We start from the raw sequence: 26881 nt of genomic DNA, 5'->3' as shown, positions 1-26881 counted from the left end.
TTCTATCGAATATCTTAATTACAATGAGATTGAGCAAACAGTTAAAGGAGTTGTTCACCAAAAAATGACTTATTTTCTATCAAGACAATTACACACCCCATGAAGCATTGAATTCATGGAGATTTCTTTGTTTTTGTCGCATTCCTGAGCCAATAATTTGATGATGATAGTAAAGATGCTAATGTATCCGGTAGGAGACACAAAGGAGACTCTTTGTGTCTCCTACCAGAGAGAACGCCGGTTATCAAATAATTGACTTAGGAAAGCGATAAAAACAAAAAAGTCTCCATGAATTCAATGCTTTGGGTGTGTAATTGATAGAAAATAAGTACTTTTTTTGAACTACTCCTTTAAGTTTTGTTTCTCTATGTGTTCAGTTTGGGAAAAGTTGTCTAGCGCTGACTGGACAGGCTCCGCCTCGTTCCTGACCGTATCGCTGACGTGCCAATATTCACGCACACCCTCTCGTGTAATATTGCATAGATATATATATGATCTAAATCTACAAAGTAAGTAAAGTAACTAGTTTTTAAATTCACCCCTCACTATGAGCACAGAGCACTTTATGAGCATTTAAAAATGTTCTCTGTCTAAGGAGTTTTAATATTTATGCAGAGTCTTTTTCCGCCAGTTTTCCTTTAAGTAACTAGTGACTAAAGATGTCTTAAATGTCTCAAATAATATTAGGGGAGTAAAACATAAAAGTTTTGCCTCTGAGATGTAGTGACGTAGAACTAGAAGTAAAAAAGTATTTAAAACGTGGAAATGCTCAACTAAAGTAAAAAATAAGATACCTCAAAATTGCACTGAAGAACAGTACTTGAGTAAATGTAATTATTTACTTTCCACACTGGCCACGAGTCCCAGGGTGACAGGGACTTGACAGGAAAATGATCTGTGATTAATGGTCTGCAGGACACTGTCACTGTTTAATGACACTGATCTCGTCTTCCTTTTATCTTTTGTATTTCACATTTGAGCGGCTTTTCTATTCATCTCTTCTCTATCCCTTCCACAACAAGTATTTTGACATTAATAAAGACTTTGATGGCGGCCACAGATCTCCACTTTAACGAGTTCCGATAATGAACTGTCAGGAGGACGCTCTAAATGGCTTTCCTTTTCCACTTCCTACAGTCCTCTGTCACCGAACTTGCATGCTTTATTAATACCATACACACAATGTGTGTGTGTGTGTGTGTGTGTGTGTGTGTGTGTGTGTGTGTGTGTGTGTGTGTGTGTGTGTGTGTCAACAGATTTATCTTTCTTTGAGTTTACCGTCATGCTGAGATGCATACACTTGATAAGACGCTCCTTAGAAATTCATGTGTACGTGCGAGCGCACGTGCGTGTGTGTGTGTGTGTGGGGGGGGGGGGGGGGGGGGGGGGGTAGCACACATCCTCTATCTGCCAGTGACACCTTCAGTTCTTGCTTTCAGTTGGATTGCCCTCCAACTGAAAGTGAGGACTTCAGTACCTCATTAGTAAGAGTCCGTCCATCCGTCCGTCCATCCGTCTATCCTTCTACTGTAGCTGTCCACCCGATCTACTATGAATCACCCCATGCAATGGAAAGGAATTGCTCCAAATGTTCCCATTCAATGGGGTGGAATTGTACAATCTCTGCAACCCCGCTCACCCAGGTTACCGAAATTACTCCTAAAACCCCATTTAATGGAAAGTCTTCTCCATTGGCTGTTCTCTCGGACACCCCGCCCACCTCTTTCAGACTCGGGTTACAAAAATTACTGCAGAAGTCCCATTTAATGGTATTGAGAGGTTGCCATGGCAACATGGGCTAATATTGCGGTGGTTTTAAATGCATTTTGATTATATAACATTTATATTGTCACATTTATAATTTCTTTTTTATTTTCCCGTCCTTCAGTGAATTTATATGATTTTTTTTTTATAATGTATTTATTTATTCATTCTTTAATTTATTTTTTGCTGACCGAAATTGCGTTGCCATTGTGTTTAATTATTAATTATTTAATGATATTGATAATGTAATTTGGGCCATCGTGTTTATTCATTATTAAATGATAAAAATCAGTTTATTTGTTAAGTTTGGTAAGGGAGGGGTGTGGTGGATTGCTCCATTTACAACGCTAACATAAACGATCAGATTTCAAATATGAAGTGCTTAACTAAAGGCCACGGATGTTACAATTGTGTACGTTCAAGCTTGAGTACCCATATCTTCCGTATTGTTCAATAAAAAGCCTTTTAATCCGATCGACGGCCATTTTCTCCGTCTTTTCATCAGCTTTCAACTATGCGATCCTATCGGTTGGGAGGTGTATTGCACATTATAACTCTATGCGAAAATGGCCGACGATCGGATTAAAATGCTTTTTATCCAACAATACGGAAGATATGGGTACTCATGCTGAAACGTCGGCATGTATAACATCCTGGGCATTTAGGTAAGCACTTCATATTTGAAATCTGTACGTTTGTGTAGACGTTACAGTTGTAAATTGAGCAATTCATCACACCAGGTTGAAGAATGTCCATGACCGTCATCTTTCAGGCCTACCGCTGATAACCATTAGCACATTGTCTCAAAGTGGGGTCCGGGGACCCCCAGGGGTACTTGAGGGGGTTCCAGGGGGTCCCCAGCTAAATGATGGACAGGGACCAAATGGACCCTTATGGGTCTGTAACTCTGAGAGTGTACAAATGTAACCAAATGGACCCTAACAGGTCCATTTGGTTCCATTTGTACACTCTCAGAGTTAAATGAACATTGATTTTACAATATGAAAGTGGGTCCCAGAGACCTACATGCCATTAAATGGGGGTCCGTAGCCTAATGCATGTCAAACTGGGGGTCCTTGAAATTAAAATGGTTGAAATCACTGCTAGAGAGCCGTAAAAATCTTCTCTTATGGGGGTCCCTGGCTTATCATTTCAAATGGGGGTCCGCGGTCTAATAAGTGTCTATTTGGGGGTCCTTGGCACGAAAAAGTTTGAGAACCATTGCATTAGCACATGAAGTCAATTCATTGTTTAATTTCAAATAAGTTTAATTTCACTTATACCACTTCATTCTGTTGATGTTTCTATTTTACTGCTACAGCAATTCATCACAAGGCTTTTTCTTTACTATTTAGCATAAATATAGTCCTGGTTATTTCTCCCTAACGCCCTAAAAAGTCCAAACGGGACTATGTGGTTTGCGCATGTGCAAAGGAACGTTCAACATGGTGTGGTGGGTGTGGTGGGGATTGCTCCATTTACAACGCTAACGTCCAGGTCATAAACGATCAGATTTCAAATATGAAGTGCTTAACTAAAGGCCATGGATGTTAAAATGGTGTACGTTCCAGCTTGAGTACCCATATCTTCAGTATTGTTCAATAAAAAGCCTTTTAATCCGATCGACGGCCATTTTCTCCGTCTTTTCATCAGCTTTCAACTATGCGATCCTATCGGTTGGGAGGTGTATTGCACATTATAACTCTATACGAAAATGGCAGCCAATCGGATTAAAATGCTTTTTATTGAACAACACGGAATATACGGGTATTTTTGAGGGATCGTACATAATTGTAACGTCCGTGGCCATGGGGTAAGCACTTTATAGTTGAAATCTAGACGTTTATGTAGATGTACGGGCCGTAAATGGAAAAAGTGCAAACATCAGGTTGAAGTGTCATGATATGAAACCTATCTATCTATCTATCTATCTATCTACATTGGACTGACACAACGTGAGCTAAGAGACGTGGTTTAAATGCAACATAACACACATCACCACCCAAACAAACCTGGAAATATTCTGTGCATTTTCATATTTTGTTGATCATTTTTCGATAAGTGTTTGTTGAGAACGAGAGATTTGTTTAACTTTTCCAACCCCGTGACGTCACGTCAGATTACTTCCGCATTCCGCGTGTTCGTACTCATGTCTCTGTCAGTGTCAATAAAGATCTGACAAAACAAATGTTTTATGATCTATCTAAACGTTCAAATGTTTTAAAAAGGTGCTGACCCTATAGCCACGGATGTTACAATTATGTGCGGGCCCTTAAAAGTACCCGTATCTTCCGTATTGTTTAATAAAAAGCATTTTAATCTGATTGGTGGCCATTTTATCAGAGAGTTGTAATGTTGCGTGAGTGCAGTACACCTTTCAACCCATAGGGTCAGGTGAAAACATATGGAGAAAATGGCCAGCAATTGGATTAAAAGGCTTTTTATTGAACATTACAAAAGATAGAGGTACTTTTGAGAACCCATACATGATTTTAACATCTGTGGCCATGAGTTAATAATTTTATATTTAAAGTGTGAAGATTTATGTTGATGTACAGGCTGTAAATGCAGAAGTGCAAACACCAGGTTAAAGTTTCGCCATGACTGCCATAATGTATTATGGTTTCCAAGTGCTATACTGCCACCGGACATAAACATTAAAACATTAAAAACAGATCAAATAATTGCTGTTTGTGGTTCTATAGGGCGTTGGTGTAAAGTAACTAAGTACATTTACTCAAGTACTGTACTTAAGTACAATTTTGAGGTATTTTTACTTTACTGGAGTATTTCCCAATTCTCAGTACTTTAAACGAAATGATGCAACGCTGATATATATAGTGGATCTAAGTGGTTAAACTTACTGAAGTGATGTTGGTGAATTCCAAACATTATCAAATTATTCTTCATCACCCCTGGACAGGCATCAAGGCACCCTAGGGTGCCACGGCACCCACTTTGGGAAACCCTGGTGTATGCTGAGCAAATAAAGATCTAACAAAAAACCAAAGAAATAGTCACTTATTCTCCAAAATTGTGAATGAAGGTATTAGCTGAACAGGATGTGACATTTCAGTCCATCCAACTTTCCTCTCGTCCCTGCATACTCTTACTGGGCCATTAGGTACACATAAGGTGAAATCTCTGGAATGCCATAAACAGCACATTTCACAAAGATTTACAGAGAACATCAGCAGTCCCTGCATGGGGCTTGAGCCTTGTCACAGATGTCTCATCCCACTTGGCAGCCTCCCATCCCCTCCCCAGAGACACCTTGTTCTACACAAACCATGGCTAGTCTTTGCACTGCTCTCCTGAGAGAGTTGTTTCCATACTGGGGATTCCCAAATTATGTCCAGTGGGTCTCCATATGATTAGCTTAATGAGGCTATAAAAATGTAACGAGGGTTGACCTTTGCAGTCTTTTCGCTGACCTTTGAGCTTTATCAGTGTCAGAAAAAATCAGGGCCGGTGCCAAAAAATCTGGCTTACTCTCAATATGGATTGAGAGAAGTTTCGGATTTAAAAAAAATATCTGGAGCGATTAGTTACAGATTTTGTGCTCAACAAAATCAGTTTTTTATACAAAAGTCAACGTCCAATCTTTTTGGTGACCGTTTGTATTTCCCAAGGTCCTAGAAAATCGAGACCTATCCCATTCAATTCAGCGTCTTTTTTTGAGTCTGAAAAGGTGTTTTTTAATTTAAAAATAAAATATTTTTTAAAAATGTGAAAAAAGCTAAACTTTGAACTATTTCAAAAATCTATAACTTCTTATTAAACAATTCTAGACTATTGATGTAACCTACCATTCGACTCAATATCATAAAATCTATAACTTCAATAAGAAGTTATAGATTTTTGAAAAAAAAAAGTTAAGCTTTTCTCACAATTTTCAAAAATATTTTTTTTTAAATTAAAAAACACGTTTTCAGACTCAAAAGAGGACGCTGAATCGAATGGGCTAGGTCTCGATTTTGTATGACCCTTAAAAAGTGGTTTAAACAAGCGTTAAAGTTTAGTAAACTTGAAGCTTTTTTCACAAACATATTATTATTTTATTTTGACCCTTCCACCCTCTTATTTATATGATATTGAGTCGAATGGTAGGTTACATCAATGGTCTAGAATTGTTTAATAAGAAGTTATAGATTTTTGAAATAGTTCAAAGTTTAGCTTTTCTCACATTTTTAAAAAATATTTTATTTTTAAATTAAAAAACACCTTTTCAGACTCAAAAAAAGACGCTGAATTGAATGGGATAGGTCTCGATTTTCTAGGACCTTGAGAAATACAAACGGTCACCAAAAAGATTGGACGTTGACTTTTGTATAAAAAAATGATTTTGTTGAGCACAAAATCTGTAACTAATCGCTCCAGATATTTTATTAAAATCCGAAACTTCTCTCAATCCATATTGAGAGTAAGCCAATTTTTTTGGCACCGGCCCTGATTTTTTCTGACACTGATAAAGCTCAAAGGTCAGCGAAAAGACTGCAAAGGTCAACCCTCGTTACATTTTTAGAAATTGTATTTTTCTTCGAGACTCTGGCTTTAGACTAATGTGATGGCGCTGATTCCAAATATGCAAGTTTTTTTTTTCTCGGACAACAGGAAGTGCCTCAAAAGGCCACTTCCTGGTTGGTTTTAGGGTGTTCCAAGCCTGTGATTTCTCCGATACATTTTTTTTCCAAATCTACACGTAAAATAATGCTAAAATTTGAAATAATCAAACCCTAATATCAAATCATGATTTAATTATCCCTTAATTGGCTATGGTTACGGCTTTGCTATCTCGCTCAATATCTCGAATACGATAAGGACTTAGGGTCCACTTTTTGGATATGTTGTAGAGCTGGCTGAGACGCACATGTGGATGTCTTGTTTGTCCCGTTACGACACACTTCTATTTCTGACTTTGTCCTTTGATATGGTCTTAAGATATAAGACTCTATGTGCCTTCTGAAAGTGTAGGAGGTCAACTTAGGAGTGTCGTACCGGGACAAACAAGACATCCATGCGTGCGCCTTGGCGAGCTGTACAACATATCCGAAAGGTGGATTCTAAAAATGCATCGATTTTGAGATATATCGCTTTATTGCGCGAAATAACTTGACATTTGACCCTAGCCAATTAAGGAGTATGGTAAGGCCGTGTGCGAGGAGAGTTATATGGGCGCGTTCGGGGCGACGCGCTGACCCAGAAACAGGTGTCCAATTTTGTTTTTACTCCTTTCAAACAGTTTTTCACTATTATCTCGGCCCCTAGGGGGCGCTGAAACAATCGGACAACGTATTATTGATCAGCTCTTCACCCCGGACGCGTCCATATAACTTTCCTCACACACAAACATGTGGTTCTGAAAATTAGGGTTATTGGGCTTCTTGAATAATTTGGCCACTATGTGTACACAGTGGTTACTCCCTATGGTCTGAGTATCTACAGGGCTGACAAGGGACTAGTAAAGTATAATAGAGAGTATTAGTTTGGGTGGAAGTCTGCAGTAGCCTCAGAGTGGTGTGCACCTCACTCTGCTATTGCAGACTGTCTCTGCTTTAGGGCGTGGCTGTGATTGCAATGATTGACAATTGCAAGCACTGGTGTGACTGATTGATTGAGTGAGACTGAGTGTGTGTGTGACTGTGTGTGTCACTCTGTCAGTGACACACAGACAGCAGTGACACAAACCTTTTGAAAACCTTTTGAAACCTGGGTTACATCAGCCCTGTAGATACTCAGACCATAGGGAGTAACCACTGTGTACACGGGCCATAGCTTGTGTTCACGAGCCATAGTTTTGCATGAGCCACAGTAAAGTACTGTCTTTTATAGCCTCATAGAGCCCAGCAAAGCCTAGCAAAGCCTACTAGAGCTTAAAACAGCCTATTAGAGACCAGTAGAGTCTAGTACAGTACAGTACAGTACAGTACAGTACAGTACAGTACAGCCTAGTGCACCAAAACTAGTATAGTCCAGCCTGTTGGGAGAACAGACTAGGGGAAGGTGGTATAGGCCATACTAGCATGGAACAGGCTGGACTAGGCTAGACTAGAGTGTACTAGGCTTTAGCAGACTCTAATACTCTCTATTAGACTTTACTTGTCAGCCCTGTAGATACTCAGACCATAGGGAGTAACCACTGTGTACACATGAACTAACTACAGTAAGTGGCTTACTGCAGTCGCACCTATAGATGTCTGTGTACACATGAACTAATCACAGTAGATCTGTAAAACACGTGGATGGGCTAATTAGATCTGTAAAACATGTGGATGGGCCTATTAGATCTGTAAAACATGTGGATGGAGCAATTAGATCTGTAAAACATGTGGATAGGCCTATTAGATCTGTAAAACATGTGGATGGGCTAGTTGGATATGTAAAACATGTGGATGGGCTAATTAGATGTGTAAAACATGGATGGGCCAATTAAATCTGTAAAACATGTAGATGGAGCAATTAGATCTGTAAAACATGCGGATGGGCCTATTAGATCTGTAGAACATGTGGATGGAGAAATTAGATCTGTAGAACATGTGGATGGAGAAATTAGATCTGTAAAACATGTGGATGGGCTAATTAGATATGTAAAACATGTGGATGGGCCTATTAGATCTGTAGAACATGTGGATGGGCTAAATAGATATGTAAAATATGTGGATGGGCTAATTAGACATGTACAACATGTGGATGGGCCAATTAAATCTGTAAAACATGTGGATGGAGCAATTAGATCTGTAAAACATGTGGATGGGCCTATTAGATCTGTAGAACATGTGGATGGGATAATTAGATATGTAAAACATGTGGATGGGCCAATTAAATCTGTAAAACATGTGGATGGAGCAATTAGATCTGTAAAACATGTGGATGGAGCAATTAGATCTGTAAAACATGTGGATGGAGCAATTAGAACTGTAAAACATGTAGATGGGCTAATTAGATCTGTAAAACATGTGGATGGGCCTATTAGATCTCAACAAATGGCTCACTTCTGCCCTCCATTGGGAAATTGTAGTCAGCACAGGTGCCGTACACGACACCCATATGCAAGCGTACACGCCCCATTATAACTATGGGGGCGTGTACGCTCGCAAGTACTTCGAGCCTATATTGTACACGAGGCTTATATTTTTCTATTGGAACTCCCTATCGTGTACGGCTTAACTATTGTTATTATTACCCTTATTATTATTATTACCCTTATTATTATTATTATTATTATTATTATTATTATTATTCCAGTGTGTTACTGCTCTATACATTACATTATTATTCCAGTGTGTTACTGCTCTACATTCAATTATTACCCTTATTATTATTATTATTACCCTTATTATTTCAGTGTGTTACTGCTCTATAATTACATTATTATTATTATGATTATTATTACCCTTATTATTATTATTATTATTATTATTGGAATACAATACACACGGGGTGCCTTAAATATTATAAAATGCATTACAAAAGCGATATCAGCGTTGCATCATTTCGTTTAAAGTACTGAGAATTGGGAAATACTCCAGTAAAGTAAAAATACCTCAAAATTGTACTTAAGTACAGTACTTGAGTAAATGTACTTAGTTACTTTACACCAACGCCCTATAGAACCACAAACAGCAATTATTTGATCTGTTTTTAATGTTTTAATGTTTATGTCCGGTGGCAGTATAGCACTTGGAAACCATAATACATTATGGCAGTCATGGCGAAACTTTAACCTGGTGTTTGCACTTCTGCATTTACAGCCTGTACATCAACATAAATCTTCACACTTTAAATATAAAATTATTAACTCATGGCCACAGATGTTAAAATCATGTATGGGTTCTCAAAAGTACCTCTATCTTTTGTAATGTTCAATAAAAAGCCTTTTAATCCAATTGCTGGCCATTTTCTCCATATGTTTTCACCTGACCCTATGGGTTGAAAGGTGTACTGCACTCACGCAACATTACAACTCTCTGATAAAATGGCCACCAATCAGATTAAAATGCTTTTTATTAAACAATACGGAAGATACGGGTACTTTTAAGGGCCCGCACATAATTGTAACATCCGTGGCCATAGGGTCAGCACCTTTTTAAAACATTTGAACGTTTAGATAGATCATAAAACATTTGTTTTGTCAGATCTTTATTGACACTGACAGAGACATGAGTACGAACACGCGGAATGCGGAAGTAATCTGACGTGACGTCACGGGGTTGGAAAAGTTAAACAAATCTCTCGTTCTCAACAAACACTTATCGAAAAATGATCAACAAAATATGAAAATGCACAGAATATTTCCAGGTTTGTTTGGGTGGTGATGTGTGTTATGTTGCATTTAAACCACGTCTCTTAGCTCACGTTGTGTCAGTCCAATGTAGATAGATAGATAGATAGATAGATAGGTTTCATATCATGACACTTCAACCTGATGTTTGCACTTTTTCCATTTACGGCCCGTACATCTACATAAACGTCTAGATTTCAACTATAAAGTGCTTACCCCATGGCCACGGACGTTACAATTATGTACGATCCCTCAAAAATACCCGTATATTCCGTGTTGTTCAATAAAAAGCATTTTAATCCGATTGGCTGCCATTTTCGTATAGAGTTATAATGTGCAATACACCTCCCAACCGATAGGATCGCATAGTTGAAAGCTGATGAAAAGACGGAGAAAATGGCCGTCGATTGGATTAAAAGGCTTTTTATTGAACAATACTGAAGATATGGGTACTCAAGCTGGAACGTACACCATTTTAACATCCATGGCCTTTAGTTAAGCACTTCATATTTGAAATCTGATCGTTTATGACCTGGACGTTAGCGTTGTAAATGGAGCAATCCCCACCACACCCACCACACCATGTTGAACGTTCCTTTGCACATGCGCAAACCACATAGTCCCGTTTGGACTTTTTAGGGCGTTAGGGAGAAATAACCAGGACTATATTTATGCTAAATAGTAAAGAAAAAGCCTTGTGATGAATTGCTGAGCAGTAAAATAGAAACATCAACAGAATGAAGTGGTATAAGTGAAATTAAACTTATTTGAAATTAAACAATGAATTGACTTCATGTGCTAATGCAATGGTTCTCAAACTTTTTCGTGCCAAGGACCCCCAAATAGACACTTATTAGACCGCGGACCCCCATTTGAAATGATAAGCCAGGGACCCCCATAAGAGAAGATTTTTACGGCTCTCTAGCAGTGATTTCAACCATTTTAATTTCAAGGACCCCCAGTTTGACATGCATTAGGCTACGGACCCCCATTTAATGGCATGTAGGTCTCTGGGACCCACTTTCATATTGTAAAATCAATGTTCATTTAACTCTGAGAGTGTACAAATGGAACCAAATGGACCTGTTAGGGTCCATTTGGTTACATTTGTACACTCTCAGAGTTACAGACCCATAAGGGTCCATTTGGTCCCTGTCCATCATTTAGCTGGGGACCCCCTGGAACCCCCTCAAGTACCCCTGGGGGTCCCCGGACCCCACTTTGAGACAATGTGCTAATGGTTATCAGCGGTAGGCCTGAAAGATGACGGTCATGGACATTCTTCAACCTGGTGTGATGAATTGCTCAATTTACAACTGTAACGTCTACACAAACGTACAGATTTCAAATATGAAGTGCTTACCTAAATGCCCAGGATGTTATACATGCCGACGTTTCAGCATGAGTACCCATATCTTCCGTATTGTTGGATAAAAAGCATTTTAATCCGATCGTCGGCCATTTTCGCATAGAGTTATAATGTGCAATACACCTCCCAACCGATAGGATCGCATAGTTGAAAGCTGATGAAAAGACGGAGAAAATGGCCGTCGATCGGATTAAAAGGCTTTTTATTGAACAATACGGAAGATATGGGTACTCAAGCTTGAACGTACACAATTGTAACATCCGTGGCCTTTAGTTAAGCACTTCATATTTGAAATCTGATCGTTTATGTTAGCGTTGTAAATGGAGCAATCCACCACACCCCTCCCTTACCAAACTTAACAAATAAACTGATTTTTATCATTTAATAATGAATAAACACGATGGCCCAAATTACATTATCAATATCATTAAATAATTAATAATTAAACACAATGGCAACGCAATTTCGGTCAGCAAAAAATAAATTAAAGAATGAATAAATAAATACATTATAAAAAAAAAATCATATAAATTCACTGAAGGACGGGAAAATAAAAAAGAAATTATAAATGTGACAATATAAATGTTATATAATCAAAATGCATTTAAAACCACCGCAATATTAGCCCATGTTGCCATGGCAACCTCTCAATACCATTAAATGGGACTTCTGCAGTAATTTTTGTAACCCGAGTCTGAAAGAGGTGGGCGGGGTGTCCGAGAGAACAGCCAATGGAGAAGACTTTCCATTAAATGGGGTTTTAGGAGTAATTTCGGTAACCTGGGTGAGCGGGGTTGCAGAGATTGTACAATTCCACCCCATTGAATGGGAACATTTGGAGCAATTCCTTTCCATTGCATGGGGTGATTCATAGTAGATCGGGTGAGCTGTCTGTGTCTCTCTCTCTCTTTCTCTCTCTCGCTCTCGCTCTCTCTTTCTCTCTCTCTCTCGCTCTCTCTCTCTCTCTGTCTCTCTCTCTGTCTGTCTGTCTGTCTGTCTGTCTGTCTGTCTGTCTGTCTGTCTGTCTGTCTGTCTATTCATTTATATGTCTAGTACATCTCTGATTACATTGTTATGTTTTGTGGAGTGGTGCAACTGGAGCAGCAGTTGTACCAACAGAGCCACTCCTCTAACTGCTACATGCCACCCATACATATGCATGAAGTAATGTCCCAAATGGCCCTCACACTCTATTAGAGGCAGCCTGGAAGACAATCAAAGTCAGCAGGTTTTTTATTTATTTGTATATTATGTACACATTATTCAGCTGAAAAGTTGGGCTGGACTGAAGCAACTGGACTGCTTTCATTATATTTATTGTTTTATTTTCAATTTCATGTAGTCAGTATTCACTCTTTTAAACCAAAGGTCTTATCACTAGACGTGCTCTGCTGAAAAAAAAAAAAAATAGAAAATGTCTTGGAGTTTGTGTAAAAGACAGAATTTGCAGTTGAAGTCTATTTATTCAGAGAAATAGAGTAGAGCTGATGATCCGTAGCTGGAGGAGATAGGCGGGGATCCAGTTCCTTGAGACAGACTTCCGAAACAGGGTTGCATTGAAGATTGCACTGTAAACACAGGAGAGAACAGTGGGTAAACAGAATAACAGAGAACAAAGAGTCTGTCTAAGCCCGGGTGGAATGAGACTGAACTGGTCAAGTATAGAGTCTACAATCTGGCAGAGACGGAAGGGGTTGAACCGTGTTATGGAGGGCTGATTAGCATCTGGTCTCCTGCCTCGAACATCTGTCTCCACTCCTGCAATTAGAACATAAAGAGAGAGTGAAAAGCTAAATCCCAATGCTCAAATTTCTACCTCCTCACCTGTGCTGTCGATCCTCCAGTGTGACCCAGAAATCGTTCGCGTGACGCGTCCCAAATGTTAATTTGCATTTGAAGGAGCCGAGAGTGATGAGAGAGGAGGCTCCTCAAGCCGCTTGGAGCGAGGATCCATGAGGATACATCAAGTGTATCCTTCATGTCTCCTTTGCAGACCTTTTTTCTTTGTTGTCAGAATGCATGTAATTCTCCTTCTTCGCATGAAAACCCTCCATCTGTGTGACACGTCATAAGTGCAGTGATTGCAGTCGCTTCAAAATTACGCTTACTTAGCAAGGAGCGGTCCCATTCCCAAAAGACAACCTGATCGATTCCTCAGTCCTTGCCTCTCCTCCTCGCCTCGGAGGTAGAGCTAGGGTGCGAGGAAACGACGTGAGTGGAGGATGTGATGAAATGGAATGGATGGACGTTTGAGTGTTTGGATGATCTGGCTATAGAGAGAGAACTACAAGTGGGGTCAGTGGGTGAATGAGGGAAAGTGGGTGTGGCACTCTATGTGGCACTTTGTAAATGTGTCCTGCATTTATTTATTTGTGCTTTTCACACTTTTTTATCTCCAATTTCAGTCATTAAGCCAATTGATTCCTCCCCACACGCATTTGTGTGTAGTTGTGACTGCTGACAGGTGCCACCCCAGCCTGTAGGATTACATGCAATGACAATTATTACCCTCCCCGTCCGGCTTCCCTCCCCACGGGCCAATTGTGTTTGTGTAGATGCTCGACAAAGCCTGATGTACCTCGGTGGATTCAAACCCACAACCTCCGTGGCACTTTAGCACTGAGCCACCCGAGCGCTTAAATGTGTCCTGAATTAATACACTTTCAAATGAAGGGGAACATTTGAATCTTTACTTCAACCAGTGAACAACCAGTTGTAAATGCATGCACATTTGCAGTTACTGTATGTCTAAGGGCTGTTTCCTGTTTTTACATTTCTAACGTAGGTTTTTCCTTTGTGATATGCATTGCTTGTCTTTTCTGACATGTTTTTTTTTTGTATCACCAGGACATTGCTACAATGCAATTATGCGCAAACAAGCTGGACAAGAAAGACTTTTTTGGGAAGTCGGACCCTTTCCTGGTGTTTTACCGAAGCAATGAGGACGGGACGTGAGTTTAAGATATTCAGACGTTCATCTGACAGAGTAGATCTCTCTGTATCCGTCTAGCAGACAATTACTTTGTTTTTCTTCACTTTAGAGAGGTTTCCCTCTCCAATTGTGATGTAAAATCTAAATGGCCGCCGTGTGAAAATAGTTTGACAGCATTATGTCTTTTTGAAGTGACAAAAGACTGACTCGTTTTTTTTTTCTTTGCTTTTAACAGTAATCAACAAGATAATGCCCCACAAATTAACACACATTTCTTTATACAAATGGGTATAATTTATGTTGTAGAACAAAACGTTGAAAAGCTCTTAGGTGTTTGTTAACCACAGAACTTATTTTCTGAACCAGTTGAAAATCCTGTATGGTAAAAAAAAGCATTGGGAATCTGTCTTGGGAACCTATTGCTAACTCACCTCCGGGTGTTTTGGACTACAAACTCTAGCATTCTATAGGTGAGGCTACCGGACTTTGACAGGAATAAAGTGATTCTGCAGCCCCCTAGAGGAGACCTGTATAATTTGCTTCCAGGTTCACTATCTGCCATAAGACGGAAGTGATCAAGAACACGTTGAACCCGGTGTGGCAGTCCTTCACCCTGCCTGTCAGAGCACTCTGTAACGGAGACTACGACAGGTCAGTCCTTATTCTCTGCAAGAATCAATGTCCTGTCCTTTTGTATTTCAATGGGAAGATAAGGGGCCTAATCCAACCGACGAAAGTAATAAATACTGCCACCGGACTGCCATCAGACGAAAGCTTATTGAATTCACATGTTGCCGGAGGGCGGTCAGAATAATGCCAGCAGTCGGTCGCGGTGTCCAAGAGACCAGCGCTGGTGTTATTAGGACTGACTCTGGTTCTGAATACATCTATCCCATCACTACATGTACCGTAGTGTCATGTTGCTTCTCAAAGGCAGGAGGCAACGATTCAGCCAAGCTGTTCCAGCACCAAAGGCTTTTCTGAAGGAAAGTAACTAACCCATACTAGTCTTTATAATAGTTACATCTCTATCATGAACCAAAGAAATAACAGAAGAAAAGTAAAACTGACACATTGAATCTTGAAAGTGTGGCTTCTCTAATGTTTTAGGTTATCATTGACCGACTGATGTACAGAATTGTAAAATAAAAAAGTGAGTTTACCTCCTCCTTTGGCCTCCTGAGAGATGGATTTTTAGGCCTGATTTGAAGGAAGCCAGAGATCCAATTTTTTGTAAGGGATGGTGTCAGGGCATTCAGGGATGGGCAACCTATTCAGGCACGATAATCTACTTGGCCATAATTTTCCAAGGCTGGTGAGATCTAGCATCCTCAGACAACAAAAAACACTGCTGAACGAATCTGCTGGTGCACATACCGTACTACAATTCAATTTAATTAATATTCACACAATGACCTATAATATGCTAAACATCTGCAACCCCCCGTTGGTGAAAGCTGCAGTGAAAAAGTAAAGTAAATGGGGGTAAGTGTTAGACTAACACTGCTAGTTACCCCAGTATTGATTAAAATTGTTCCCCAAGGGTCCATTTGGTTCCATCTCTACACTCTCAGAGTTATGGGGGGTCCGTGGCCCAATGCATACCCAATGCATTGTAGTCAGGTTGGTAGCTGCTGGTTGCAATTCTCAAACAGGCCACTGTCACTGTTGAACCCTACTTTAATATGAAAACCTTCATGTGAGAAAACACATACAGACGATATCCATCATGTCCTCCATATTCAGTATTTTCCTGCACAGTGCTTGCTGGTGAATAATGTAATGGTAGTGGAGAAACAGGGGAAATCTTCCTCAGCTCCTCATTGTCTTTCAGTGTCAAAAATGTATGCATCTCCTCTTTACCAACTGGCTTTGTGAAAACAAACTGCCATTTTATTAGTGAACTGGGAAAAAGATAGGTGAAGGATCTGAAATCCCTCTGTCAGATGGAAAAGTCTTGTCAAATGACATGAATCATTCCAAGCTCACTGTGTGTCAGGACATCTGTGCAGGGGCCCATATTCAATCAATAATGGTGTTTTTTTTCTATCCCTGGGGTGAAGCTGTCAAAATACACAGAGCAATTTCCAATTTAGCAGACACTCTAATCCAGAGAAATTTACAAGTGTAAAGTCGGAATGAGCAGAGCAATCATGAGCTCTAGTCAGTTATCAACATGGTAAATAGTCACATAAATAAAGAGAACAATGTAGTCTCAGAAACCTGGATACCAGGTAAAGAATGAACCTGGCATCTGTCTAAACAACATCTAAATAACATTCTTAAAGACGGGGTGCCGTGATCCCCCCAAAAAACATGATCATCAGGTATTATGATTTTACTAGGAGGAAGATTGTTTTCAAAAAAGTGTACAGAAATTGTTAAAATTGTGTTTTTATGTGGACAAACCAATGGATTTGTTGAAACAACATTTTGAACCGCGGTTTTATGCCAGCCTGCGTTGCATTTAACATACAGAGACAATTCATGTCGGTAACGCACATGGGCGTTTAACATGGAGCCACACTCTCAATAAGGAAGCAGCCTCCATGTTAATTCAGTGCATGGCTACAAAAACAACCCGGTTTAGACAGTTGTTACAACCCATCGATTTTTTCAGACCGTCGGAACCACAGACATATGTAGTTTACCACGACTGCCTGTACATTTTTCATACGATGTTCAGAAGAAGGGATCTTACGTTCTTGACGCAGAACCGAATCTCGTAGCTACAGCAGACTGCGAGACTTCAAACTACATTTTTCAGCATTTGTCTAAAATAACAAAATGTGCAGATCTACAAGCTCACAACACGTTACAGTGCAACACATTGTAAGCTTGTAGATCGACTTTATTTTTTTGCCGTGCAACACAGTTGTACCACCAAGTATAAAATAGGGCACAACCACTTCAACCCTAGATATACTTAGTTAACGAGGGCCCCCTCAGGGCTCTACTAAGCGCCCTTCTTTTTTCTCTCAACACCAGATCTTAACAGAGAATCCAGATCTAGAAGCTCATAACTCGTCACGTAGTGAGCTAGATCTGCTATTTTCGGCAAATGTTCTCCCCAGAACAGGCATGCTAGGGTTCATGTGGTCAATGTTCTGGTGAGGACAACGTAACTAGACATGGGTCTCTCTTCATTCCAGGACGGTGAAAGTGGATGTGTACGACTGGGACAGAGATGGAAGGTAAGAAAACCTCCAATGCATTCACCCACAGCAGTGTTCCAGCAGAACACAAAGTACACATTGTACAGAGTAGGAACTGTAGAAAATTACATGTTTACACAGCAAGGCGAGAGACACACAGATAAATATGGGTTTGACATTGATAGAGAGGGAACTGTGGCTTAGAGCCCTGCATCGGGATTGGGATGTGGTTGTGCTTTACATTAGCTTGATATGAACACATTTAAAGCTTATGGCTTAATGTAGGTATGTGTAATTTTGAAAAGTTCCCAACAGGTATGTGTATAATGCTTCTGTTTAGCCTGAGCCCACTGTGTTGCTGTCCATGGTGCTGTTATGGCCGTCTCTCTGTCTATTTCGCTCTCTCTCATTCTGTGTTCCTGGGTCCCTCTGCACCATTACAGGACTACTATTATACTTGAACAGCACTTAAAGTTTGCATGCAGGCAGGAGTGGCGGTCAGACATTAACTGTGGGCGGCCATTGTGGGTGCGGGGGGGAATGGTCAGAAATCCAGCGGGAACGGACGAAATGGCGCAGGGCTCTAATGGTCTAATCAATGGCTGTCCTTTCCTGTTTGTGTAATGCTGAATTCACACCAGCAGCAGCTTCCGTGTTCGGAGAAAGCGAGAGGCTGTTCTGCTAAATTGAAGAAAGTTTACTTTTCTGCTGCCGCTGCTGTGCGGCAAGTCAAAGCGACAGCCAACCAGATCTTGTAATGAATTAGTCATACACTAATATGAATTCTCCTGAAGGTGACGGGGGTGTTTCACATGTTTAGTATGCACCCATTTAGCAGGGAAAATGAGGGAAATTGCTATCGCTGCTGGTATGATTTCAGCATAATGTTTAATTAATACTTTGGTGTTGCGTGCCGAAAATAGCCAATCTACAAGTTTACTACTGCTATTGTCGGCACCAGCATATGAAGAAGTATAAATCAGGCTTAAAACATGGTTTAAATTGGTCCACTTGCAGCCATGACTTCATCGGTGAATTCACCACCAGCTACAGGGAGCTGTCTAGAGGACAGAACCAGTTCAACGTCTACGAGGTGAGGCTACTATTACACTTACTATTTATATTAGGCATTTAGTAGACACTTTTATGACAGGGTAAATGGTCACTGAGACTGCAAAGAAAACATTTTAGTGCTTCAAACTTTCAAAGTAAAGGGCCGTCCACATCGTGCACTATAACTGTAACGAGTGTCGTTCTCCACTGTCATTATTAACAGTTGTGGTGTGGAATCTTACTAACAGGACTCCTTGATATAGCAGGACTCTATAATACGTAGGTAGTAGTCTAGTATTCCAAAGGACATGCATTACTGTTGTCATTTGAGGTGGAGTTGATCCAAATATTGATGTATTGATTGTAAAAAGAGGTTTCAGAACTCAATGTGATTTTCTTCCTGGTTTTATGGGAGGGGGGGGGGCATGAGCACAAAAGAGACTGAAAAGACAGCGAGAGTGAGAGTGATTCCATTTTGGATTCCATTTTGGATCAATCGCTCCTGAAATATTGACGTTCCAGTGTAGAAGTGCATTCAGCTGTCTTCAGCTGAAGACTTACGTTTTTGATGCCAGTCTGTTTGCTGGTGATTGTTCTTCAATGTTTTGGTCTTTATTCCAACAGAAAAAAAAGAGGAAAGTGGATGGGTAGACAGGAAAACACATTACAAACACCATAATAGACACATTCAGAGTTCCTGTTTTGCAGCCAGGGAAGAGAACAAAGAAGAGAGACAGTATAAAGAATAGATGCTTAGATGAAAGATATGAGAATTTGGGGAAAATAAATAATAGGATTAAAGTTGGTCTTGCTTAGGCCTATTGCAGCCCAAGTATTGCAGTATCACCAGGACAGACACAGGACAGAATGTTCTGGTGTTTTTTTTTTTTGTTTTTTTTTATCAGACTAAACATAGTTTAGAAAGTGGCCTTGAAGGCTAATGGTTAGTATGAATTATGACTTTACCCGTCTAACCACACTTCAACACATTTTTCATTTTGACATATATCTTCACATTCCGATGTCTTCTGTATTGGCCTCGCTTTCTGTACTCATCCTCAATAGTGTTTATCATGTAATGTTGCATACCACACACCCCTTCTATATGCAGCCTGGGGCTGTTCATGTTAATTACACTTCACTGTAAATCGATTGGTTTTGTCGGATAGCATGACTGGTTGTTTTTAATCAACTCGATTGAGTCAAGAGCCCGATCTGATCGTCTGGTCAGGTGGTTGTGAACCCCTGGGTTAATTGCAGAGGATACATGCTTAACACTCACCATACAGTAAGGAGGGAGGAATACTCTATAGAGGATGGATGATGAATGATAATATATTCATGCTTCTAAATGGGCTACAAATGTCAATATCTTGACAACATTCAGCACTATTTGACCGTACTGTAATATTACAAATAAGAATACAAATCGTCAGATATCCTAATATTTGCCTGAGATCTCTTGCATTGTACTCTGTGTGTCAGTCCGTGTGTCCGCCCGTCCGTCTGTGAGCAGCTAATCTCTGGCACTGTTGGACCGATTGACGTGAAACTGTGCACGCACATCCTTAATTTCTCACATCGGCCTGTTATAGCGCCACCAGGAGGCCGCTTTTTGCAATATAAAGTTTGTGATATTACTCCTACAGATTTTGTGCAAACATCACGCAAATCCGTCACGCAAATTTGGTGACTTCTAAAGTTTGCAGGATTGGCCCGTTTTGAACAAAATGCCTCAAATCATGAACGCAGCGCCCGATTGCCGTGAAACTTTGCATGCACATTTCCACTAGGCCAAGGAAGAACCCACATTTTTCAAACCTCCTCATGGTGACGCTACAACAGCCCACTTCACGTTTTAGCCCATAACTCTTGCACCGTAGGTCGTACAGTCATCAATTCTTTCCCCCCTGGATTCCTTGGATCTTGACACAATTTATAGGCCCTGTTTGTGCCAGATTACATTTTCTGCCATAGTGAGTTTTCTTCAAAACACACTTTTTGCCACTACTCCTACAGATTTTGTCCAAAACTCATACAAATCGGTACACATTATCTCTGGGATCATGATCAAGATGAATAAGTTCGAATTTTCAGATCCCATTCCAAGTGGCTATGACCCAATGTTTGCAGGCCCTGGGTAGTCAACCCGGGCTGGCGGAGACCTCACTTTTCCAGTTTAAATGACTGACAAATGGACCTTTGCAATGTGCCGTATTCAGAGCGCAAAATAGTAATACTGTACAATAATCCCACTGGTTCCTTGAAATTAAACAGGGTGAGAAGAGAGAGGATGCCACTCACATGGGGCTCCTTCTAAGCGTTCTCTTATTCTTAATTCTCTCTTGCTGCCACCAACAGGTTTTAAACCCCAAGAAAAAATGCAAGAAGAAGAAATACGTCAACTCTGGCACGGTGAGTATCCCCTAATGTATGCTCCTTTGCACAGCTGTGTGTCGCATGCTGAAAATAGCCAATCTGCAAGCTCACAAGCAGATGGCCTATTTGTGGCGAGCAACACCGCCATACGATGAAGTATAAACCAGGCTTATCCCTCTCTGTCTCCTATCAATGACACTCCCCCTGAGTTGGTAATTAATAGTGCAGATAATTAGCAATCTCATCCTGTTCTCCCTTCTGCTCTGTCCCTGGGCACGTTTGCTTACGGAAATATAATTTATATTCCTTTGATTTGATTATTGATTTATTATTCATTCAGTGTTCGTTTTGTTTCAGTTTTATTCAGTCTAGTGTTCTGAAATGGATCATTTATAAGTTGTTATGTCATGTCACATTGTTATGTCATGTCGGAATGGAGTGTACTAGCAAAGAGTTAGATTTGTATTCTCTTAGAACTCTAAACTCTTTTAGAAGTATTTTAGTGTTCACCAACTTTCAGATTCATGTCAGACTCTTTATAACCGGACGCAACCGGACACTTTAGTGGTTTCATTTTTCATTAAATCATTGTCATCTGTTGGATGAAATAAATATACTAACAGACATTTCGTAGCAATTCAGCTCGGGTTTGTTTTTCCCCCTCCATCAACGCTGTTTACGTCTCAATGACTCTCAATCTCTCTGTGTCTCTCTTCTTTAACTCCTTTTGTTTCTCTTGCTTCCTCACTTAATCTGTGTGTGTGTGTGTGTGTGTGTGTGTGTGTGTGTGTGTGTGTGTGTGTGTGTGTGTGTGTGTGTGTGTGTGTGTGTGTGTGTGTGTGTGTGTGTGTGTGTGTGTGTGTGTGTGTGTGTGTGTGTGTGTGTGTGCGTGCGTGCGTGCGTGCGTGCGTGCGTGTGGCGCTTGATTTGGCAGGTAACTCTGCTGTCCTTCAAAGTGGATTCTGAGTACACCTTTGTGGATTTCATCCGTGGAGGGTGAGTTGAATACTGATCACTGTGTGTGTGTGTGTGTGTGTGTGTGTGTGTGTGTGTGTGTGTGTGTGTGTGTGTGTGTGTGTGTGTGTGTGTGTGTGTGTGTGTGTGTGTGTGTGTGTGTGTGTGTGTGTGTGTGTGTGTGCGCGGCGAGCGCACAGCGCATGCGTGACTGTTGCATAACCAGCGTTTATTAGATTGCGTTTCCTGATGGCCTTACAGTACATGTGGAATATCTATGAGACCAGGAGGACAGAAGTTTCAATCAAGTTTGCACTTTTTAAATCTAATTTGTAAACAGCTAATTTATTCTGCTTGTTCGCTTTTAATTACCAATTCCATTTGTTTAACCTAATTAGTCTTGCAAGATTGTCCTGCCATACTAATAAGCCAATCAACCAATAAACAAATTAAATATTGGCTGACATGCGTGTGTGGGTGTGTGTGTGTGTGTGTGTGTGTGTGTGTGTGTGTGTGTGTGTGTGTGTGTGTGTGTGTGTGTGTGTGTGTGTGTGTGTGCGTGCGTGTGTTTGGGAGGGGGGGGGGGCATATACATTAGAGTCCTGTTTGTTGGATGTCCTGTCTTTTCCCCTAATGGTGTGGGTTTGAGCGTATTTACATTTCACTGTCATAAAAATGGTAATATGCCTCATTCAATGTGCTGCATTACATCTACGCATGATAGTAGATGTAAAATTGATACATACAGTAGATACTTTAACGCATTTTCATGTCAAGGACCCCCAAAATGATATATATTTGGCCACGGACCCCCATCTGAAAAGGTTTTGTGCCAGGGACCCCCCAGAAGAGAAGATTTATGTTAAAAATAAAAAAAATATTAAACAATTTCCAAAAATTGCAGATATACAAGCTCGCAGCGCGGCACCAGTGTCACGCTGCAAGTATTTTAGCTTGTACAGCTATTTTTATATAGCCACGGTAACAAATTATGCTGGGGACCCCCTAGAACCACTCCAAGTACCCCTAGGGGTCCCCAGACTCGACTTTGAGAATCAATGCATTAGTGTGTACACTAAAAGAGTGTGAATGATGATCCCTTTTCGTTTTGTTTTGCCATTTGTTGTTTCCAACAGAACTCAACTGAACTTCACAGTAGCTATAGACTTCACAGCATCCAATGGTAAGATATCTACTGTTTTCCAATGGTTCAGTGATTTTCCTTTCAAATTATTTTTGGCGTTTGTACTGGTGTTCAGGTGTTCATTTAACTCTTTCAAAATTGGCTGATGGTGTATGTGTTTTGATGAGTTACAAATGGATGATGATTTTACTGTATATTTGCACATGCCACCAATGGCACCAATGGCATTATTCTTTTAATTAGATTTTCTACAGTTTGCATTCAATCGCGTATGTATTGCTGTTGAATTCAGATGAAGAGTGTAGGTTTGAAGTGTGTAAGAATCAGAATTATACAACAGGTAGTTCCGACCAAGCAATCTGATTGGTTGAAATAGCTTTCTAGCCGTGCTTCAAACCAGCATCATAGCACGGGCCTAATCACATTAATAAATCACTCCGCAGTGCAGTCCAGTCCGCACCTGATTAGACCATTATATGGCACAGCTGTGCTGTGAAGTCACTCTGTCCCACGGTAGGAAAACAAACAGACAGTAGCCTGACCCACCGCCGCCACCGGAGAACAAACAGCTATGCAAAATGGACTATGTTGTTAATTTGGTGGATTTACGGTTGATCAATGGTTAGAAGGTTATAAATATCCTCCTGTGTAAAGTAAAATGACTCCCATTTCGTTAACAGTCCAGTAGGCTATATGCTCCGTCGTACGACCGTGTCACGCGGCCAAAATAGCCGATCTACAAGTTCACAACGCGTCGCCATCGCGACGCGTTGTCAGCTTGTAGATCAGTTATTTTGGCCGCGTGACACGGTCGTACGACGGAGCATATAGCCTACTGGAATTCATTCCACTGCGCAAGCATTGATAGCTCAGCTGTGTTGATGAGACGGTGCCTCAAACTCAAAGCACTGCTACAGGGACTATTTAATGTCTCTCAGTCAAAAACTCTTCTCTTTACAGGGAAACGGACAATAGCGAAACATTTTTATTATTAATTGCCCCACAATATGAATACATTTGGATGTGTTTTGTTGGTAACTGTTGTATAATCGCAATATTACACTCGAGGGTGTGCTTTACCTTACATTATTGGCACTTAATTCAGTGATGCTGGCGGAACTCGGCTGGCGCCTCGTTCCTGACCGCATCACTGTCGTGCCAATAATGACGGTAAAGCACACCCTCTCGTGTAATATTGCTTAATTCACTCAGCACTGCACTCTACCAGAAACTGTTGTGGGCAGTTTCTGCTACCTTGGAGACACGCTGAATGCAGATAGTTGGGTAGACCTAGCAGTGACTGCAAGGGTACGAAACGGATGGAAGAAATTCAGGGAACTTTTTTTTTAACCCATTCAATCCGGGAACGGTCATTTTAGATTTTTAGCCATTATTTTATACTTTGGGCTATTAAAAAATAGCAGATATACAAGCTCATAGCGCGGCACTTGGTGCCCCGCTATGAGCTTGTAGATCTGCTATTTCTTTTGAAAAATAGTGAAAGTTTGAATCTTTGAATATATATATTTTTAAAAGAGACATTTTTTAACTCAAATCTTTGCTTTTGGGGGATTCAACAAATGTCTTCTAAATCCTAACAGTTTTTCTTTTGAAAAAAAAAAGTATGTTGCTATAATATCAGTGGTTTTCAAACCACTGATATTGGTATTTGTCCGCAGACCCCCTCCCCCCCCCCCACACACACACACACGCATGTCAGCCCCCCCCCCCCATAAAAATGTATATATATAAGTTCAAAGATTTGCACACATTTTCATGATTCTTTCCCCAAATAGCAGATCTACAAGCTCATTATGCGTCAGTCGGTGCCGCGCTATGAGCTTGTAGATCTGCTATTTTTTTATAGCCAAAAGATATCTAAAATGACACAGATGCATTCCCGGATTGAATGGGTTAACATCCAAGGCTGCATCCCTGAAGATGAAAGGGCGAGTGTACTCAGCCCACATCAGAAGTTGGGGTGGAGCATGAAGAGAAGCTGGACAGAGCGGAGATAAGGATGATTAGATGGATGTCAGGTGTGTCGCTGAGGTAGAGAAAGACAAGCGCAGAGCTGAGACAGAGGAATGGAAGTGGAGGTCATAGCGGGTGTGGTGAGGAGATGGTACGGACACTTATTAAGGAAGGAAGAGAATGACTGGGTGAAGAAAGTAATGTTGGTGAACTTATAGAGGGGACGTGACGAGAAGTAAAAGGCGATAGCTCTTGTATGTTAAAAGCCTGTTATACAGTATATGACCATGTAACCATAAGGTTTAATATAAGCCTAAACTGTATTGTCTAGCTTTAGGCTCCATCACCGCGGGTGTGTATTTATGCCAAGGAGCTGTACCTTGTGATTTACTATATTACACTTCTCTGGAGCATAACTGTATGATTATTGTTTACTCATTTTCCCTAAAGTAACATCATTAACTCAGGGACATCTCTCACATTAATCATCCCTCGTTCCAAGACCAAAACCTACTGTGGGGCTGCTTTTAATTGATTTGCCCCAAGACTCTGGAACAGCCTCCAAGTAGAAGTAAAAGTGTGTTTTGAAGAAAACGCAAAATGGCTGAAAATCTCCAGGACTACAGGGAAAAGTTTGAAAATGCTTCCTTCTATTCTAAAACCTAAAGTGGCTTGATATAGCAGCACCACCACAAAAATCGAGGTGGAGTGACTTCCTTTGCCTATTGGGAGTTTGAAAACAAAGTTTGACACCGATCAAAGTCCGAGATTAGCTGCGCACAAACAGACAGACAGACAGACAGACAGACAGACAGACAGACAGACAGACAGACAGACAGGCAGGCAGGCAGGCAGGCAGGCAGGCAGGCAGGCGCACACGCACACGCACACGCACACACACACACACACACACACACACACATGAATTATTTTATTTGGATCTGAAAAGGAAGCGCAATACATAATAGATCCAAACACTGACCAGAAGAAGGTTACATTACGGTCAAACCAGATAAAACATTGATGACTTACTACTGTATATAGTAAACAACCTTGTGATCTCCCCCCTTGCTACTCGGGGATATATGAAACATCGTCTTCTCCAGATAGACAGACTGCCTATGATAGCTGAGATAATATTAGGCAATGTTTTTGCATTCGTCTTTTGCAATCCTCCAAATTGCAAATCCTCCATGGAGCACCAGTTTGTGAACGTGGCCCAGACTCCCAAACACAAGGGCAATAAGTTGACAGTTGTCCCAGGCCATTATGTTCCACCAAAGAACTACTGATTTAGAAGGCATTTGTAGAATCGGCCTCAGGTCTTAATGGGTTAATAATAAAACTATAACACAGTTATGATTGCATGTGTTTTTATCAAGAGGAAGACATTTTCTGAGCAAACGGTGAGCCCCATCGCTGTCTGTTCTCCTCTTGTGGCGTTGCTTATTGACAGCGCTCTTTGGGATATTTCACATACTTTGGATTGTAACTACGGACTGCACCAGTGAATCAGTTGGCCGCCTTCCTGTCACACTCACAAAGGAACTGTTGACATCCACAGAAATAACTTCGACACCAGTCTAGTGAAGGACAGAAAAATAATTAACAATATAGCTGCAAGCAGCGATAATACGGGGCCAGTGAATGGAGAGAGAGAGAGAGAGAGAGAGAGAGAGAGAGAGAGAGGCAGAGGGAGAGGGAGAGGCAGAGAGAGGCAGAGAGAGAGAGGCAGAGAGAGAGAGAGGCAGAGAGAGAGAGAGAGGCAGAGAGAGAGAGAGAGAGAGAGAGAGAGAGAGAGAGAGAGAGAGAGAGAGAGAGAGAGAGAGAGAGAGAGAGAGAGAGAGAGAGAGACATGGAAACTGGAGAGAGAGAG

General features: G+C 40.7%; 1 protein-coding gene across 2 annotated transcripts in view; it reads left to right on the top strand.

Moving 5' to 3' along the window:
- The window catches only part of LOC311052854 (copine-9-like), a gene marked incomplete at both ends in the record, with an annotated part of 132331 nt that overhangs the window by 66118 nt on the left and 39332 nt on the right, over nt 1-26881 (top strand). For both annotated transcript variants that reach the window (XM_084068085.1, XM_084068084.1), the window contains 7 exons: nt 14262-14365; nt 14893-14997; nt 17499-17540; nt 18519-18594; nt 20916-20969; nt 21868-21929; nt 23024-23070. In XM_084068085.1, coding sequence (XP_083924211.1) covers nt 14262-14365; nt 14893-14997; nt 17499-17540; nt 18519-18594; nt 20916-20969; nt 21868-21929; nt 23024-23070 — 490 coding nt within the window. The remainder of the gene's footprint in view (nt 1-14261; nt 14366-14892; nt 14998-17498; nt 17541-18518; nt 18595-20915; nt 20970-21867; nt 21930-23023; nt 23071-26881) is intronic.

Source organism: Gymnoscopelus microlampas (genome assembly GCF_963454915.1).
Source record: "Gymnoscopelus microlampas genome assembly, chromosome: 10".
NCBI classification, from domain to species: domain Eukaryota; kingdom Metazoa; phylum Chordata; class Actinopteri; order Myctophiformes; family Myctophidae; genus Gymnoscopelus; species Gymnoscopelus microlampas.
This window is presented reverse-complemented; position numbering and strand designations above follow the sequence as displayed.